Below are 20497 nucleotides of genomic sequence, written 5' to 3'. Positions count from 1 at the left end.
TGATATATGATATAGCCAGGCCTTTGCCCCTACCACTCTAGGGAGTGTAGAGTAACTGGTTTTACAGCAAATTGATAACATGCTTCCCTCAGTTATCTACATTACTTCTTGTGGCAGCTGGGTGATTCTTAGAGATTTCCCATCCAAGAATGGTCCTGGCCCAAACCTACATAGCTTGTGAGATGTGATGGGATCAGAGCATATGGTAGGATGGCTGAAAGCAAAGACAGCTTAGTGTCTTGCATCTGAAATATCAAGATTCTGCCAACATCAGCAATATGATAACCATGTTCCATGAAATCAAGGAAAAATGTAATCAACATTCTTTAAAAACAGTCTAATTAATCTGTAGATTCCTTTAATTGGTTAGTATGCTCCACCACCCTCAGATAATAGAGACTGAAATATATATTTTATCTCAGAAAAGTGAAAGAGCAAATATTTAAAACCCTTTCTCTTCACTCAGTAAAACTTAAACCAGTAAAGCTGGAAGCTTTCTCAGGAACATTAATTACCTCATACTGATAAAATGTATCATTTAAAAAACTGTTACATACATGAAATAAATCTACCATTCATTCTGTTATCTTACTGGTCTATAGTAAAAACAGTACCTGAAAAATTAATTGAGGACACAAGTGTCCTTAATTATTTTTACTAAAATATAGTATCTCATAGGTATAAGTAGATTTGTGATTTACTTCTTTATAGATGGCAAAGAGAATCTGATATCAAATAAACCAGTGACCTTTAAATTAGTATCACATTTGCATGACAAGAAACATGTGAGTGAATAGATAGGAAAAAAATTCATATGGGTCCTAAAATAGTTTTAAGTCCATACGAGCATGGTATTCTGTGTCTGCCTAACCTAGTACAGTACATCTCACCTGCTTGCCAACATTCTTTATTGCCAGCTGTTCAGGTGTCATCTTATCTTCTTCTTCTACAGCCTGCGAATGAAACACAAAGGACAGAGTTTCAAATTTTAAATTTACTTCACCCACTGCAGAATAATCACCAAAAATAAGGGTGATCATAATTTTCATTCACCAAACCCTTCAAAGAATTTGTCAAACAAAAAAAGCAATTTTGCTAATCTTCAGAATAACCTTCAGGATAGTGAAAGCTATTATCACTGTCATTTTGAAAAGAAGACTTATGAAATATTTAAAAGATATTTCAATAAATATTAAACTGGACCACTAAGTGGTAGTGTTAACTGTTTGGAAATCATTACTGTAGTGTTTGAGAGGTGGGGGACACTTAATGGCACTGTGGTACTAGCTGGTTTTCTTCTGTCCCCTTCTCCTTTTCCAGCTCTTGTTTCATAGTAGTTCTCCCCCAACTTCCCATTTTTTGGTCTCTTTTTTCCTTATCAATCTAGCCTACCACAGCTAGTACCTATTTAACTATTACTGGCACTTAGGATCAAAGGAGTTGTTGACTTTTGATCCACTTTAACAAAACACAGGTTTTTCTCTCTTAATAACTTCACATTTTAAATCTCTAAAAGATGTATTCAGGAAAAAAAAAGGCTCACAATTCTATACGAGGGATCTTTAGTAACCTTGAAGAAACAGAGTCATTTCAAGTTTTTAACATAAAAAAAAAATCTGAATTTAAAACCATATCAAACAAAAATTAAATTAACCAAACAAAAAACATATGCAAAGCACTTTCTACTTTCAGAGTTAGTTATAAATTCTTATATGTATGACTGTAATTTTCTAGCAGAGCAATTCTAAGTAACTACAACATTCAAATTAGCTACCGGCACTGTCCTTCTCTACCAATAATGGCACCAACACAAAACCTCTTAACTGGGAATTCTTAGCAGTTTGGTTATGTTATGGCCTGATGACAAGACTCTAAAATCAGGTAAACTGTTGGTCTATGATTTATTCACGGCATCTGATAAGTGGAAAAACAAGAGAATTCAAGCATCACTAACCTCAAGAAATGCCACCAGAACATTTATCACAAAGATGGTCACAAAAGGGAGTGATGTGGTGGTGGCAGAAAGCAGGAAACCAAAATCCCAGTGAGGGTTAGATTTAGATACTCTAAACTTAATAATCTCACAGCTGCCAAATTTCTTCATGTGTGAACAATGAACATGTAGAAAATGCAATCATCAGACGTTTCCCATAAACTGGAAGTTTGGCTGCATTTCACACCTTCTTAATAGTTTTGTAAACAGAGAACTTGAAAATGAGCAAAGATGGCAAGTGTCTAATTTTATAAATGGACAAACTATCTAGAGAATTTTCCCCAACAGAACCTGCCTAAAGAGAAAAGATGGTGAATAAGTATTGTATTTACTGATTATTAGAGGATATTTATTTACAGCACATCATTAGAAAATGCATTCATGACTCATAAACCTGAAAGAAGAAAAAGTCAATAACACGCCAAATCTAGAATTCCCTAGACAGAGAATATGTTCATTTTCAGAGTCAGATGTCACTCTATTATTTTCGGCTAGTTATAAAAGTATTTCCTAACTGGGAAATTGCTTCTCCCACTATTGCATGTTTTACATAAATGGAAATACTGACAACACATTAGTTTATTTTTCAAAGTTACTTTTACAAATTGTGACACTATACTTTATTGACTTAAGTATATTAGATGAATGAAACAATTCATCTAATTGTACTCCACACCCATTCAGTATTAGTAGTTCTATGCACATGCCAACAACAGTACTTACTATGTATTGGAAGGAAGCAAGAATTTTGGAATTTGGCTCATGATACCAATCCATATAAAAAGTAGTTATTAGGGACTACTTTGAAGTATTACAAATATCAAAGATGGCAGATATACAAAGATGAAGGTCAAAAGAATTTAAGCCACCGATCTTATTTGAAAGGTTAAATAGGTACAAAAAGCTCTAACTCAAATTTTTAAATCCTTTATATCATTTAACCACTTTACCAATTAGTTTTTTCATTCCCAATAATTAAAAGAGAGAGTTCACAAACTCTTTGAGAAGTACAGATGGTAAAAAGTACTCCCAGCCATAGATGCCATCTGGGAAATGAGGAGCAGCTGTAGATTTAGGCATATACTAAGGTTGCAAACCCCCATGACAAAAGAGTAAGCATATCTATCTCCTCCACTCTAAGATATTCCAGGTCGGTGCGTCAAGCCGCTAAGTATTTTCTCCATCTACCTCAATCACCTGTACCTGATCTATCATCTAAGCAAGACCAGTTTGTCTTCATTCACAGTTCTAATCTGGCTAGTCACCAGGAAAAATTAAGAAATGGTAGTAGCGAAAACAAATGAAATTCAGGCACAGGCAGTGTCCTCACTAGGGAACTTCTGTGTTTATGGCAACTTCTGTGATTTGGCGTCAAATTTTGCTTTTGCATTCATGCTCTTCGGTTTACTCAACCAACAAAAAAGCACTGAAAATGTTTGTGGCTATTCACACTAGAAACGTTTTTAACAGTTTATCAACAAAGACCCCCAGATGGCTATCCCATCATGCACGGTCTGCACAGTTCTAAGAAATTCTTGGAATTTGGTCTGTTATGTGATCATAATCCCCTCAGATGTACCCTGTATCTTAAACAGGCTTTTACGGAGCCCATTAACCTTGCTCTCTTTTTTTCTAAAGGTCTGGTTTCTCAAATGGAATATCTGTATCTCAAATTCTACCATTTCATTTACCCTTTACAAAACATAGATTGGATTTTTGGCATTTCACTCTTTAAGGATCTCTCCCATGTCCATTCCAAGGGACTTAGCTTTCTTAACATTCCAAATACCTTTAGAGCTACTCCAACACCTATTTTCTCTCTTATTTCTTTAACCTTTGCTTTTGGCACCACGCTTTTTATTTCACTTTTATACCTGGGGTCCTCAAAGTCACCAACATAGGGAAAATAGGAAATTATAGCTAAATGTACCTTTATTTATAAAATATACATTACAATATTTTACAAAATATTCTCTACCATTTTGGCCACTTCTTTGAAAATTTTTATAATGAATATTTGGTAAATAAAGGTATATTTATCTACAATTTCCCATTTTACCTACATGTGGCAACTACAGAGACAAATCTGGGACACCCTGTACTTCTCTGACTATTCCTTGGTCTTCTTTTTTTCGATTCACATGTTAACTTTTCACTCTATAACATGCTGTGCTCCCATTTAAGTATATGCTTTTAGTATCACCAACATGGCAATTTTGACATAAAACAAAGCACATCCTGATTAAATGTAGCATATGTTAACTTTTCACAGTTAAACAATTTCTATATATCTGCTAGTGGATCTTAAGACAATGTATTTTACTTCTTTTGTAATTTTTTTAATGCTAAATATGTAACAAAAATATCATTATGAATTATGGGGGTAGAATATGTGTACAAAGAAGTAGCTTTTATAAAAACATACTTGGCAAAATTAACAACATGAAGTAATCAGAAAACTATCTGAGAAGGTATAAGATGTTTGAGTACGAAAAACATTATAATTATTTTTCATCCACTGTCACTAAACATCAACATATATATGCTTTTTCAAATATTAATTTGCTGAATCTTTTTTTTTTTTTTTTGAGACAGAGTCTCACTTTGTCACCCTCAGTAGAGTGCTATTGTGTCTTAGCTCACAGCAACCTCAAACTCCTGGGCTCAAGCAATCCTTTTGCCTCAGCCTCTTGAGTAGCTGGGACTACAAGTGCCTGCCACAATGCCTGGCTATTTTTAGAAACAGGGTCTCACTCTTGCTCAAGCTGGTCTCAAACCCATGAGCTCAGGCAATCCTCCTGTCTCAGCCTCCCAGAGTGCTGGGATTATAGGAGTGAGCCACCATGCCTGGCCTAATTTACTGAATCCTTAAAGCATCCCAATGATGTAGTCAATCTATACTTCACATATGAAATCTTAGGCTATCCTTCGGGTAGCATAAATTAAATTCCAGCAATACATCTACCATAAAAGGAACATTTCAAGCTCTTCTTGCTGCTCTCAAAGAGCTTACATTTGGGTTTTACTTGCCTGTAGATCTCAAATTGCAATGCAGTTATAAAACATACAAGAAAAAAGAAGTGTACACAAAGAACGATGGGGATGTGGAGGTAAGTAAATATACCTAATTTTTCCTGTAGATCACCTGGGGAAAGGGAGAGTTGGCATGACAGTACGCAGAATACATTAGGGAAGAACACATCATATGATACCCAGTAGTAACAGCAAAGAGAAAAGCCCTGGAGAACGACTGGCTGTGGGAGAAGAGGAAGAAATGGGAGTCCAGTTTCAAGCCTATGTGATGCCTAGGAAAAGGAAAATGCCAATTACAACTGGACTGGTAGAAGGAATTGTACTGAAGTAGAAAATAGGGTAGACAACAGTGTTCACTCATGAAAGTAATGGGACCTGCAAGTGGAAGAGTCTCAGAGACAGCAGAAATTACCATGAAAACACTTACATATTTTTAAAAACAGGTATAAAAACAGAAAAGCAAAGGGGCAAGGGCTGAACTTCAGCACTGTTTATAGCAAAGGCAGCAGAGTGGAGTTGCTAAACGTCAGGAGAACCAGAGTGTGTGTCGATGGAAGAAAAGGGAAGAGCTTAAGAACTTCAAGGTCTGAAGTAAAGGCAAGAGGACAAGGAAGTAAGTGAAAGAGATGCAAGACTCAGTGTACTAAGAAAACAAATCAATCACCTCTCTTAACAAGTTGGAAAAGTAAAGTGCCATCACCATCGTACTCAGTTGTGGAAAGGTCATGCGTCAGAGGCAGGAGTAAGGAAAGGATAAGTGACCAAGGAGGTTCTATTTCATCCAGTTAGGATGTATAACAGTAAATGGGGTAAGTGTGCCATGACGGAGAACAGGTGAAGGCAGCCTTTAGAAGGCAAAGCATTTCCTTAAATTTTAGCAGTTTATGTGAATAGCAGTTAATTACTAGCTAATATTAGTTAATGACATGATGATTTAGTATATAACAAAGTGACATTTTTGGTAGAAAAATACAAGTATTGCATCATTTAATGCATTCAACAAATACTTAATGAATGCATGCTGCAGATAAAATGAAACTTGATACTGAATTCACAGAGCTTGTAGACTAGTTGTAGAACTAGGAAATTAAAAAGTAGGAATCAGATTGACAGAGGAAAGTACTTTGGGCATACAAGGCAGTAAACAGCACTCATTCAGTGATAGGGTCTCAAGAGTGAGAGAGGATTAGGCTGAGAACTGAATGAAAACGGAGGAGCTGGGATGGGAATAGTGGCAAGGAGTACTTCAGGCCAGGAAGCAAAGAAGTTAGAGGAACTGCAAATTCCTCAATATGGTGGCAATGTAACAGCATGAGATAAACCTACCGAACCAAACAGAAGGAGCTAATTCATGTTTGGACCTCATTCTAGAACAATAAGAAGTCAATGATCAAAAGCTTTTCTTTTTTTTTTTGAAACAGAGTTTCACTATGTCACCCATGGTAGAGTACTGTAGCATCACAACTCACAGCAACCTCAAACTCTTGGGCTTAAGTGTTTCTCCTGCCTCAGCCTCCTGAGCATCTGGGACTACAGGAGCATGCCACACCACCTGGCTTTTTTTTTTTCTCTATGGTTGCAGATGTCATTGTTTAGCAGGCCAGGGCCGGGCTCGAACCTGCCAGCTTCTGTGTATGTGGCCAGTGCCCTACTCACTGAGCTAAGGGAACCGAGCCCATGAAAGGCTTTTTAAAAGCAAGGTAGTGACATGAAGTGATGTGCATTTTTTAAAATAAGGTAAATTTCACATAACATAAAATCAACCATTTTAAAGCATAAGATTCAGTGGCATTTAGTGTGTTTGTAATGTTGTACAAATCACCTCCATTCTAAAAGATTTCATCACTCCAAAGGGAAACCTAGTACCTATTAAGCTGTTATTTGCCTGTTCCTCCTTTGCCCAAGTCCCAGACAATCTCCAATCTGTTTTCTGTCACCATGGATTACTTGTTCTGGACATTTCATATAAATGGTATTGTACAACACATGACCTTTGATGTCTGACTTCTTTCACTCAGCATGTTCTAGAGGTCTACCTGTGCTGTAGCATGTATCAGAACTTCAGTCCTTTCTATGGCTTTATAATATTCCATCATATACTTATGCCATGACTTGGTTGTTCATTCATCTATTAATGGAAATTTCAGTTGCCCTGACCTTTTGGTCATTGTGAAGAGTGCTGCTATAAATATTCATGTATAATTTTTTGTTTGAATACCTCTTTTCAACTCTTTTGAATCACCAAACTATTTTCGACAATGGCCACACCATTTTATATTCTCACCATTAATGTACATGGATTCCAATTTCTTCACACCCTCAGCAATACTTGCTATTTTCCATAATTTAATTATAGCCATCCTAGTGGGTGTGAAGTAATAACTCAATGTGGTTTTGATTTGCATTTCCCTAATGACCAATGATGTTGCCTGAACATCTTTTTGTGTCTGTTTTGGCCATTTGCATATCTTCTTTGGGGGATGTCCATCCACATTTTTGTCTATTTCTGAATTGGGTTGTCTTTTTGTTGTTGACTTATAAGAGTTTTTAACATATTCTACACTTGATCTTAGCCAAAAGGCCAAGAAGCAATTCTTAACATATTCTAGATATGAGACCCTTGTCAAAGTTAAGCTTTGCAAAACCTTCTGCCTATTCCATAGGTTATCTTTTTCCTTTGTTTGGGTTTCCTTTCATGCATGATCAATTCTACACCATAGAAAATGGTTTGAATGGGAAAGACCAGAGATGCAAGAGATCAATTAGGAGATAAGGTAGTGGCAGTGGCTACACAAGAACCAGATTGGCTTAAGAATTTAGTTAGTGGAATAAATGGCTTGTTGACTGACGAGATGTAGAAAAAGAGGGAGGAATCAAGAATAATATTAATAACAACATTCATGATAACAGTGTAGTCATTACTTTATTAAGTACCTGTCATGTGCTAGATGCATCACATAAATTATTCACAATCCTCATTTTTAGAGTTGTTAAAAACAACCTCATTTTTAGAGTTAAGGAAACAGAGTTTGTTCAAAGAGGCTGACTTGCCTTTAGCCATGTAGACAACAAGCAATGAAACCTTAGCTTAAACACAGTTCTATCGGTCTCCAAAGACCTCAAAGAGACATTTCCAGCAATTAGGGAAATCACTACTTTTCAATGACACAACAGAATAGTAATAATAAAGTCAAATCCATGATTTATAATATTAAGTGGACCTGAACAGCATAGATTCATTATAAAAAAATTTACAGAGGACCCAATTTTAAAATGTAAACATATGAAACAGGGCTGAAAAATATGGATCATATGTGTATATGCACACATTCTCATATCTGTGTGTAAAACAGAAACTGTAGTTCAGCTTGTTTAAAAAAAATTCTATGGTAGAGTCTGCTAGTTGCCTATCCAATATGCATCTATTCCTTATTCTTTCATACCATAACCCTGATTTTATTATACTAAAGGCTTCAATGCTCCCAGCTAAAAGACTACATCACATAGCCTTTCTTACAGCGAACTATGCCCATTTTGACTAAGTGCTGCCAATGAGATATACAAAAGACCTTTCAACAACACAGGGGTGCTGAGCCCCCTTGTAAGTCAAAAATCTTAGTATAATTCCAATCCCCCCAAAACTTAATAGCCTACTGTTGACTGTAATAAATCTTACTGATAACGTGAACAGTCAAATAATATGCTTTATGCATTTATAGTACTATATGATCAATACTGTAAGTTTATGCCATCTGTTTAAAGATGAATTGTTTGCCTGAAATTTCAGCGAACCACAGCTTCAGAACTGTATCTACAGTATATATTAAGCAATTCAACTTTTTCTTGTCATGTCATAACTTTTCTCTGCTTCCTGAAAGTACTTCCATCATCACTACTAGTACTTCATGAGTCTCATGGTGTTGTTATTCAAAGTTTACAGAATTGCTCTAAATATGATGAAAACTACACTAGAACTGCAACAGATCACTTTTTACTTTGATGTGCAATTTACTGGAGAGATGAACTGCTCATGCAGAGATCATTAGATGATTAGCATTTTATGGTGTTTTAAGTGGATACTTGTAACACTTGAGCTCACCCCACCAGCAACAGGAGGTGGCTACAAAATTAGTATAATATGTATACAGTTAATTTTATGTAATTATGATTTAATACTGCATCTTTGTATTTGCTTACATTTCTCTCAACTGTGAATGGTTCCATGTACAATCTGTAAGTTTTAATACATTTTAACTTTTTTATAATAGATTTTAAATATTTTATGGTACTAAATGATACAACAGAATCCCTCCTATGTATTATGTATGGTAGGCAGCTACATGGCTCACCTATGAGTTTTTTGCCAATCTCCGAAAACTTTCCCAGTATATCTATTGAAAAAAAATTCACATATAAGTGGACCCATGCAGTTTAAAACTGTTTTGTTCAAGGGTCAACTGTAATCAGAAGTGATGGAAACGACCCTAAAAAGGAAATGATTTATCACCTTTTTCTCCTTCTTTTCCTGTTGTATGAAACTTAGATGGGATATCACAAGCTCTAACAATTATCCTGAATCATGAGGTGACTTAAGAAGCCAATGCAAGGAAACCAGAGCAGATGGACAGAAGGAACCTGGGTCTCTGATGACTTTGATGTTTCATGCCCTTGATCTTTCTATCATGTTTAAGCCACTGTTATTTTAAGAGAATGCAACTTCAGATATAAGTAATGCTTGCCAACTTGCTTAATGCAAAAACTGAAAATCATTCAGGAGTTACATATAGAGTTCCCCTACTTCCCAATATGGAGGTGACATTGTTACAAACACAATATGTTAACATATATGTGAGACAGAGACACTTTGAAAAAAGGAGGGAAGGTAACATGGCAGGAATTGTTTTACTTGTTACACAATTTAATCTTTTACACCTAATGGAAGGTTCAGGTATTTCTCTTAGTTCCTTAAAAAAGAACAAGTTAGTTTAAAGAGTTACATGCACTTATAAGAAGGCCTTCAAAAACGTTACATCAATTATTACCTGCTTGTGGTACATTTTCCTAAAAAAAATTTTTTTTCCTTTGAGACAGTCTCATTTTGTCACTCTCAGTACAGTGCCGAGCCACCATAGCTCACAGCAACCTCAAATTCTTGGGCTCAAGTGATTCTCTTGCCTCAGCCTCTCAAGTAGCTGGGACTACAGGCAGCCACCACAACCCCAGCTATTTTTAGAGACAGGGTCTCACTCCTGCTCAGGGTGGTCTCAAACCCATGAGCTGAGGCAATTCACCTGCCTCAGCCTCCCAGAGTGCTAGGATTACAGGTGTGAGCCACTGTGCCCGCCCTTTTTTTTTTTTAATTTAAGAAGAAAAACCTGTTTTCTACTTGTCTTCTTTGACTACTTAATAAGGTTGGAACATTTTTTTTTTTTTTTGCAGTTTTTGGCAGAGGATGGGTTTGAACCAGCCACCTCCAGCACATGGGGCTGGCACCCTACTCCTTTGAGCCACAGGTGCCGCTCTAAGGTTGGAACTTTTTCACATTTCTGTGCCATTTTTCTTTTTATTCAGTTAGTCTTCTTTTTTTTTTTTTTTGAGACGGAGCCTCAAGCTATCCCCCTGGGTAGAGTGCCATGGCATCACAGCTCACAGCAATCTCCAACTCCTGGGCTCAAGCCAATCTCCTGCCTCAGCCTCCCAAGTAGCTGGGACCACAGGCGCCTGCCACAACGCCTGGCCATTTTTTGGTTGCAGCCATCATTGTTGTTTGGCGGGCCCAGGCTGGGGATTCGAACCCGCCACCTTAGGTGTATGTGACTGGCACCTTAGCCAATTGAGCCACAGGCGCCGAGTCTCAGTTAGTCTTCTAACACCTGTGCTCAGTCTATCATTATTAAAAAGTATTTCATAGGGAATCTTTGTATATTACACATTTGGGGCTACTGGCTCCGTGTTATAAGTACAACTATTTCCCCTCACTCTGACTCCTAAGAAGTGCTCCAGTAAGTGTTACTTATTACTTGTATGAAAGATAAGCTTTATTGTCAATTTACTGTATTTTTAAAAGCTCATGTTGATACTCTTTAACTAGAATTATAGTGATATTTGAGAACTTTGACCGAGTTTTACAATACTGAGTCTTCCCATTTGAAAACATGGTATGTTTCAATTTATTCACAAATGCTATTAGTTTTCTTCACGTAAGTTAGATACATTTATACTTCTTGTGACAGTTATTCCTGAATATTTTATAATTTTAGGTGCTACTGTGAACTGATTTACCTATTTTTCAACTGCCTGCAGTCTATGTGACCATGGTTATCAACCATATAATTACTATTATTATTTTTTTTCAGACAGTCTTATTCTCTCACCCTATCCCTGGCTACAGCATAGTGACTCACTACAACCTCAAACTCCTGGGCACAATCAATCCGCCTGCCTCAGTCTCTCAAGTAGCCAGGATTATAGGTGCAGGCTTATTTTTCTATTTTCTGCAGAGACGGGGACTTTGGTCTTGTTCAGGCTGTCCTCAAACTCCTAAACTCAAGCAATCCTCCTGCCTTGGCCTCCCAAAGTACTAGAATTACAGGTATGAGCCATCTTATTGATTGTAACAGTCCATATTATTGATTGTAACAGTCCTAACAGTTTTCTTGTTTGTTCTCTTAGATTTTCTATGTTTGATTGCAAAATACTCTAGCACGTTCAAATAATAATAATCTGGCCTATTTTTCCTCAATATGTGTATCTTTTGGGTTTTGTTTTTTTTATCTTATTGTACTAGTAAAAAAGGGGGGGATGTTCCCATTTAATACAACTATTATAGTAAAGCAAATGTAATGACATATTTACATATTTTATATGTAAGCACACAAAAGGCATATCTAAAACTTCTTTTGGGTTACTAAGTAGGTCAATATTTCTACCTGAAAAGTAAACTGTCAGATCTCAGAATTTATAAAGATACACGCTTGAAAACAAGGCAAACTTTTGTTTCTATGATATTCTTAAAATGAACTTTCATAATTCATTTTTCATCTGCTTACTCATTTACAAATATATAACTAAATATCACCAAAAATTGTTAAAAATAGCAGATGCATCTTGGCATGAAAGAGTTAGGGGATTTGAAAACAACAAAACAGTGGGTGTTATAGTTTAGTAATTAGAAAAATCAAATGACTGATAATAATCTAGCAGAAATTCTGTGAGGAATTTAGACTTGAAATTGAAAATTTGGGACAGAGAAATTTAATTATTTTTTAACCTTCTTTCACTTTAGGATTAACTGGCACGTAACAGTAATTACCTTAGCTTAAAACATCAACCAATTAAAATGAATACTATGAAGAATTGGTAGCATGGGCCTTTCTTTTTATATTTTAAGTGTTACTAAAAATTCCACTGTGTTTCTTTCAATCACAGAGGGAATTACATTCCCAAATTTGGATTCTTTCATATCACAGCTTACACATTGTTTTCATCTTATAACCAAATCTTACAAGTTTTTGAGTACTACAGAGATTTTTTAAAACTGTAAAGTAGGGAAAAACTTCTGTGGATGGGCAGCAGTAACCATAAATAGGTTATTTCCTGGCAGTAGTACCAATACAAATTTACTTACATGTGTAATGTTACAGAGAAATGAAAACCATTTGTACAGTCTGCTGAATAATAACTTAAATCATAATTTTTTTTGTTTCTATAAAGTTAACTTTTTAAATGAGATAACTATTCCTTTAATCTCCACACCATGAAAACATATACTAGAAAGATTAAAAATACTTTTCCTATAATCTAGCACTAATGGGGATTTTTCAGTTAAAACACTAAATCACTCTCCAAAGTCAAACAATTCTACTGGACTACTAAAGCAAGGGCCCATCAGCTTTATTGCAAAGTTCAATTTTCTCAAAAGACTTGTTACTACACACGTTATATTTTCTATACTGTTTCTTGAATAAATTTTTTTTGTAAGATGTATTTATTTTAAAAAGAGAAATACTACTTTTTGGTATAACAACCACTATCAATCTTAAGTATGACCCTGAAATCTTGAGCTCTAAGAGCCCTTACCACTAATTTTTAGTATTACTGAAAAACTTTTTTTTTTTTTTTTTTTTTGCAGCTTTTGGCTAGGCTCGGGTTTGAACCTGCCACCTCTGATATATGGGGTTAGCGCCCTATTCCTTTGAGCCACAGGCGCCACCCCGAAAAACTTCTTTATCTCCTTTTTCAATCCTTCTACTTCTACCAAAATTGGAAATGCTAATGGTACCAAAATACTTTTATTCACGTAGGCAGGATCTTTCTACTGTCCAACTACTAGCATGCTTTATTTATTTGCCTACTGATACTTCATTCCCACTGCCACTGCAGTAATCCAGACACTTAGTACCTTCTGTTTGGGTTGTAGCAAGCTCCTCTTAAATAGAATCTCCATTTCAAATCTCCTCTTACAGCATTCTTCTTCTACACTGTTGTGAAATTATGTTTCTAAAGTCAGGTTTTAAGCATAGTACGTCTCTGATCAAAAATTAACTCTTAATCCTAATATTCCAAGCCCCGTTACTTGACTTTAAAAACTTAATTCCCCACTATGCACTCTCATATAATATAGCCAAGCAACACGGCTTCCTTAGCACATCCTATGCCTCCCCCCAACATCTCCTCGACTCCACATAACCCTCGTGACCACAATTTATTTACATCCCACATATAAGAGTGATATTTGTCTTTGTGTGCCTGTTTTAGTTCACTTAACATCAAGTACTCCAAGTTCATCTATGTTGTAAAATGACAGGATTGCTTTCTTTTTAAAGGCTGAATAGTATTCCATTGTGTACTACTATTGAATATATATTGTGTATATGTACTCACACATACCACATTTTATCCCTTTGTTGGTTGACTGACACTTAGGGTGACTTCATATTTTGTCTACTGTGAATAATGCTGCAATGAACGTGGGAGTGCAGGTATGTTTTCAACGTATTGATTTCATTTCCTTTGGATGTATACCTAGTAGCAGGATTGAGATCTGGCTTATGCCTTTTCTAATTCCTAGGCTTTGACTGTGATGCTTCTTTTGCCTAGAATGCTGTTCTTCCATATGTTTATTTTTTTGTTTGTTTTGTTTTGTTTTTGAGACAGAGTCTCACTTTGTCACCGTTGGTAGAGTGGCACCACAGCTCACAGCAACCTCAAACACTTGAGCTCCAGTGATTCTCTTGCTTCAGCCTCCCGAGTAGCTGGGACTACAGATGCCTGCTACAACGCTCAGCTATTTTTAGAGACAGAGTCTCTCTCTTGCTAAGGCTGGTCTCTAACTGGTGAGCTCAGGCGATACACCCACCTTGGCCTCCCAGAGTGCTAGGATTATAGGCGTGACCCACAGTGCCTGGCCTTCTATATGTTTAAATCTTACTCATGCCCTATGTGGCTTCACTGTGTGTTTCTCTAATGTCTAACATCAAGAGCAAATAAATCTGGAAATCTTGTTAAAATATATATTTTGAATCAGTAGGCCTGAGAGACTGCATTTTTTTTTTCCAGTTTTGGCCGAGGCCATACTCGAACCTGCCACCCCTGGTATATGGGATCTGTGCCCTACTCCTTGAGCCACAGGCACCTCCCCGAGACTGCATTTCTAAAAGGATCCCAAATGATGCTGATACAGATGGTCTATCGACAATTTGAGTATTAATGTGTTATGTATGGAACAGACTGATTTTTGCTAAGTGCTCTGGTTACTTTAGCTAACTGTCCTTATTTTTCTATAAATGAAGCAAGAATCTCTGCTTTCTAGTGGAAACTGCACAAGAGATATTCAATAAATATTTATAAACCCAACACTGTATGTGTAAATGTTTTTTCAAATTGTAGGTTTTCAACCCATAATGGGTTGCAATCTATATGTATATGTGAATGATATGTATGTATATAACTGAAACAGTAAGAGTCAAATGAGAAAGAAAATAAAATATATCACAATTGTAATAAGGTAAATCTTGTTTCATAAAACTTCCGTTGCAATTATATAAAATCATATGCCCATATACATGTGTATATAATGGGTCAAAATGTAAACCTTATTTTTTAGGTGGATTTTGGTCTTAAAAGTTGGGAAAAATATTATGGGTTGAATAGTGTCCACAAAGGATAGGCTGAAATCCTAACCTCAATAAAAGATTAGAATTATGCTCTCCAAGCCAAAGAATGCCTGTGACTACTAGAAGCTACAAAACATTAGCAAGGACCCTTCCCAACAGGCTTGAGAGCACAGCCCTACTAACTCCTTGACTTTGGTCTTTTGGCCCCCAGAATTATGAAAGAATAAACTTTTGTTATTTTAAGCCACCTGCTTTATGGTAGTTTGTTCTGGCAGTCTTACTTTAGTGATACAACATGGAAAATATCTTTCAGTCATATTCCAAGTATTTTCATATTCTTTAAATTGTAAAAAGAATATAAATCTGTGAACAAAAATATTATCATGCCCACATATATCTTAGCACACAATAACCATTTTCAGGAGATTTTACAAAACTTGACTTTTTTAACACTCTCATGTAAAGGGGTCTCCCCTAGTTGTTATTCTTTACATCATCCTATTTTTTTTTTCCATAGCACTAATCAAAATGTATCATGTTGCATTTATTTGTTTACCTTCTATTTCCTATAACATAAAGGAAGCTCCTTGAGGACAGGAAATTTGTATGTCTTATTTTTTATACTATATCCCTGGTTTCTGGTATATAGTTAATTTTCTTTTTTCTTTTGAGACAGAGTGTCATTATGTCACCCTCAGTAGAGTCCTGTGGAGTCACAGCTTACAGCAACCTCAAACTGTTGGGCTCTAGCATTTCTCTTGCCTCAGCTTCCCAAGTAGCTGGGACTACAGGCACCCGCCACAATACCCTGCTATTGGTTTTTGTTGTTGCAGTTGTTTAGCTGACCCAGGTTGGGTTCAAACCCACCACCCTTGATGTATTGCCATAACCACTGTGTTATGGGCACTGAGCCACACATAGTTGATTTTCAACAAAAAATTATTAAATGAAAAACAGAAATGTTTATAAAATAAGTTATACATAGCAATTTAAAAAATGCTATTATTGTTTTCTATGTCCCTCTACTCCCTTCCCTTCTTAAAAAAAATCCCCTGAAAATGAAGATTTCAAATGTCCAACTGTATTATATGGTCTACAGCATGGGCCAAATGTGGCCAGCTGCCTATTTTAACAGAACACAGAAATATTTATTCCTTGACATACTATCTATGGCTGCTTTTACACCGCAACAGCAGAGGTAAATAGTTGCAAGAGGATGGAATGGCCTGCAATGCAAATATTCACTATCTGATTTAGAAAACAGGCTTTTCTATTTTTAATTATTTATGTTTGCACAATGTTTGGCATCTAATCATACATATTCCAAAGATTATAAAATACAAACATAAAAAACAAATGTTGGAAGTAACTTTTACCTTATTATAATTCTTGGCTAATTCCAACATCTCTTTTACCACTGATTCATTGTGTTTACAATGTTCACTGTAGTCCTGAAGTGTCAAACCTTCCATCCAACTCTTCTTGTGCAAATTTAGCAACATCTAAAACATATAAATAAAAAGTAATTTCTTCTGCCTTGAGAAAAAAAAGCCAAAAAAGCATTTGTAACTAATGAGTTTAAAATTAACTATTAATTCAAATAAACTCCAATTAGAATTCTCCCCTCTTCCTTAGAGGTAGATGTCTTTGCTTATGCTACCTAAGTCACCCCATACTATCTTAAACAGTTATTTTTTCCCTTAACCTGGTACATTATTTTTATAACATAAATATCTGAAATTTTTTTTTGCTTCCATGTTTAAGCCATGTCTCTCCTGCCAAAGGGAAATGAAGAAAGCAAGGATTTTTACCTTGTTTATTTCACAATCACCAGGATCCGAAAAAGAAAACCAGAAAGAAATAGTCCTAAAAGAGTGCTAATGTACTAAATGCTAGGTAATATTATAAAGTAATCAAATTTGAAAACTGTCTGGTATAAAAAGGGATAAATACCTAGTTCAAAATATTTAAAAACTCTAAACTGTTTCCCTTTGACTCACCCTTAGAATACCCTAGCTCAGCGGTTCTCAATCTGTAGGTTGCGACCCACAGGAACTGTATTAAAGGGCCGTGGCATTAGGAAGGTTGAGAACCACTGCCCTAGGTAAACACAGTATATTTTTTAAAAGTATTACATAACATTTAGTTTGTCTCTCTCAAATTTAGTAATTATAAAAGGTATTTAATTGAAGAAGACAAATTATTCAGAAAAAAATCACAGAACTAAGAGAAATAATTGTAGGATTTATCATAGAACCAAACTGGACTATTTGATGTATTTCCTTCTTCTTCCACTTTAGCATCTATCAATAAGGTAAAACATATCTTTCAATATGTTCAAAAAGAATTCCTTTACTTTATACCACAATTCATTAGCAATGAAAAAATACTTGGAAACATTAGGAGGTTAATAATTCTACTTTAAATCATATACTAGGCAACAGTTTGAAAAAGATTTTTCCATCCTCCAATGTAAGAATTTAAACTTACCTTCTGTTCCAGTTCATTCTTCCGATAGTTAATAGTAATGGAGTAATAATGTCTGTTTAGTCCATGAATTAATGCCTATATAGATAAATGATTTTAAAAGGATAAATTAGTATTTTTCATCTAATAAAATAAATGCAACGATTTGAAATTGTTGACATAGACAGTATATGATATCTTTACCATACGGTAATAAGCATTTTATCCTAAGTAAATTAAAATAAAATAAAAATATTTTTCTCGGGCTAGGTGAGGTGGCTTACACCTGTGATCCCAGCACTCTGGGAGGCCAAGGCTGGTGGATAGCCTGAGCTCACAGGTTCAAGACCAGCCTAAGCTAGAGCAAGACCCTATCTCTAAAAATAGCCAGGTCGTGTGGTGGGCGCCTATAGTCCCAGCTACTTGGGAGGCTGAGGCAAGAGAATTGCTTGAGCCCAAGAGTCTGAGGTTGCTGTGAGCTATGAGGCCATGGTACTCTACCAGGGAGTGACAAAGTAAAACTGTCTCAAAATAAGTAAATAAATAAAAATATTTTCCTAAGCTGGAAGTTTAGAAGTGAGACATAGTGCGATGGATTACACATTCTTCCATCTATACTATAAAGCAGTACAAGTTCAGTAGCCTTGTTCAGAGTCAGAATAAGATTTGATCTCATCATAATCTAAGTTATAGATCAATTATTCATAATGTATTATACCGGATTTTATGATACATAAGGAATTAGTTGGTATTCCACAAGCAAAGTTAAAAAAGCAGTAATGAAGCACTTGTTCTTCATCCACGTTACTCTGGGGTTTTCCCTTTTCCAAATTAACAGTTTCCCTTTTCCAAATTAACAGTGGAGTTTGCTCCTCACTAGATCTATGCTCTCATCCAGGGTCATGTAATCTCACTAACCAAAATTTTTCTTCCATCTCCTTCAATCTCCAAGACAAACTGGCCAATCATAATAAAACTTTAAGCTAATGGCCTGAGTTTATTAAGAAATGATAACCCCAGATATACTGGAATCAATTTGCAATTGCCTGCACATCTAACTCACAAAAGGAATCCAAATGAAATGTAAAATAGTATTCTCATACACCTCTAGCAATTTCAAAAAACATGGAAGTACAGAAATACACCTCAGATATATTCTTCCTAAGCATAAAACCAAAAGGCACTTTGGGGTTAACTTTCAGGAATCTAAAGATAAAACTAACCAAAATAACTACCACTCTCTGATAGATTTTTACATAGGTCTTAGGATCTTATGAGGTAGAGGAGGAAGAGGGAGGGAACAGAACATTTTTAATAAACATTTAATATCTGCTTTATACATTACATCTTCTAATATTCACAAGAAGTACAGTAAGGTAGGCCAATTCCATGTGTATTTTGACAGAAGAAAATATGACACAAATCTTAACATATCCCAGTTTACAGCTGGTAAAGGATGAGATGGGGATTTGAACCTAGGTCATTGTTACTCCATAGTCCATATTCTTTCTAATATATTACACTACAATGTATATTAGGAAATCCTTGGATTAAGCCAATGTACTTTAAGGATTAGAACAAAAACAAAGCATTGTTATTTTAAAGCTTTGCTAGCAAATACTACTCCACCAAGTATTAAAACATTTTAGATAGGTACTATAACAAACTATCCTTATATTCCTAATGTCTGTTATAAAAGTGAGCTAAGAAACTCTGTAAGAAGCAGAAATTAAGAGCCATCAATTAAATCTTTTCATCTTAATAATCTGCAGGAGCAGTGAGTTAAATTCCAGTGCACAAAGGTGTCATTTATGGGCACACATCACAAAGTGGAATTAATGAATGCTTCCCTTAAATCTATACTCATCTTTGCGCACATTAGGAATTACATCTCTGGGTGGAGAATTAGAGAAAGGTGCCCAGTCCTCCAGGCAGATACAGCCTTTCTGTGAAGCTTCAGCTAGATGATTTCCTATCCTAGCACCTCTGTGCATGCGCTAACTGCACAATTCCTCACGGTGGCCCATCAAGCTAACAGCTATGGCCAAGACATACAGAAGCAGGCCAATGGGCCCACAGATAGGCCCACATTTTTGAGATTAACTGTACTGCTGAAATATATAATTTGGTATTTGAATGCAATATCTATTAAGATAAATTTGTTTCCCTTAAATTATTTTACATTGATAAACTAAAAATATGGTGCTAAATAATATCTACCTAAATCACATTCTAAATGATGTTTTCTGTATTTAAACAGAATAACTGAAAAGAAACAAAATGTGTTTTATGGTTCCCCTCTAAAGTAAAGAACTGGGTTACAGAAGGCAAACACAGAAGGGAGAATTTCTGCTAAGTAACTTTTTGTACTTTGAACTATATACATATATTATCTATGTCAAAATTTAATTAAATAGATATGTTTCCAACTATAAGAGAATGAGGAACTCTGGTTATGAGTATCAGTTTCTACGTTAACTCACCAAATAACCTGGGCAACTTAACTTTATTGGCCTAAGTGTCTTCATCTACAAAGTGACCACAATGGTTCCTCTACTACAACTGTTTTATAATTGTATATTTAAATCATTACCTAAAACAAATTTTTTCAAATAACTTGACTTTAATACACAGTGCAGTTCTAATTCAGGACTACACTTACAAGCTCAGAGGAGACAGGCATCTATCCATCAATATTTACTAAATTTCTGTGACGCTGACAATTTTCAAATTACTGACAGTGAAGGGTCTGAATAGTTTCGAAAAGTTAGTTACTAAAACAGATACTTGCTGACTCTTACTTCTAAACATTTGACAATAATGGTCAAATGTTCCAAGTAGAAAATAATATAAAGTCTCTTATGTATACGTATTAGGCATTATACTTTCC

General features: G+C 35.5%; 1 protein-coding gene and 1 pseudogene across 1 annotated transcript in view; both read right to left on the bottom strand.

Moving 5' to 3' along the window:
• The window catches only part of PSMD14 (proteasome 26S subunit, non-ATPase 14), a 94711-nt gene that overhangs the window by 1959 nt on the left and 72255 nt on the right, over window positions 1-20497 (bottom strand). The window contains exons 9-11 of the mRNA XM_023516335.1: window positions 17632-17706; window positions 16518-16643; window positions 891-953 (exon numbers count right to left, since the gene is read on the bottom strand). Of these exons, the coding sequence (XP_023372103.1) occupies window positions 891-953; window positions 16518-16643; window positions 17632-17706 (264 nt within the window). The remainder of the gene's footprint in view (window positions 1-890; window positions 954-16517; window positions 16644-17631; window positions 17707-20497) is intronic.
• On the bottom strand, window positions 7537-7619 carry LOC111727021 (annotated as a pseudogene).

This window comes from Otolemur garnettii, unplaced genomic scaffold (genome assembly GCF_000181295.1).
Source record: "Otolemur garnettii isolate 467f Iridium unplaced genomic scaffold, OtoGar3 scaffold00090, whole genome shotgun sequence".
NCBI lineage: Eukaryota > Metazoa > Chordata > Mammalia > Primates > Galagidae > Otolemur > Otolemur garnettii.
Note: the sequence above shows the minus strand (reverse complement) of the source record. Positions and strands in the feature narration are given on the sequence as shown.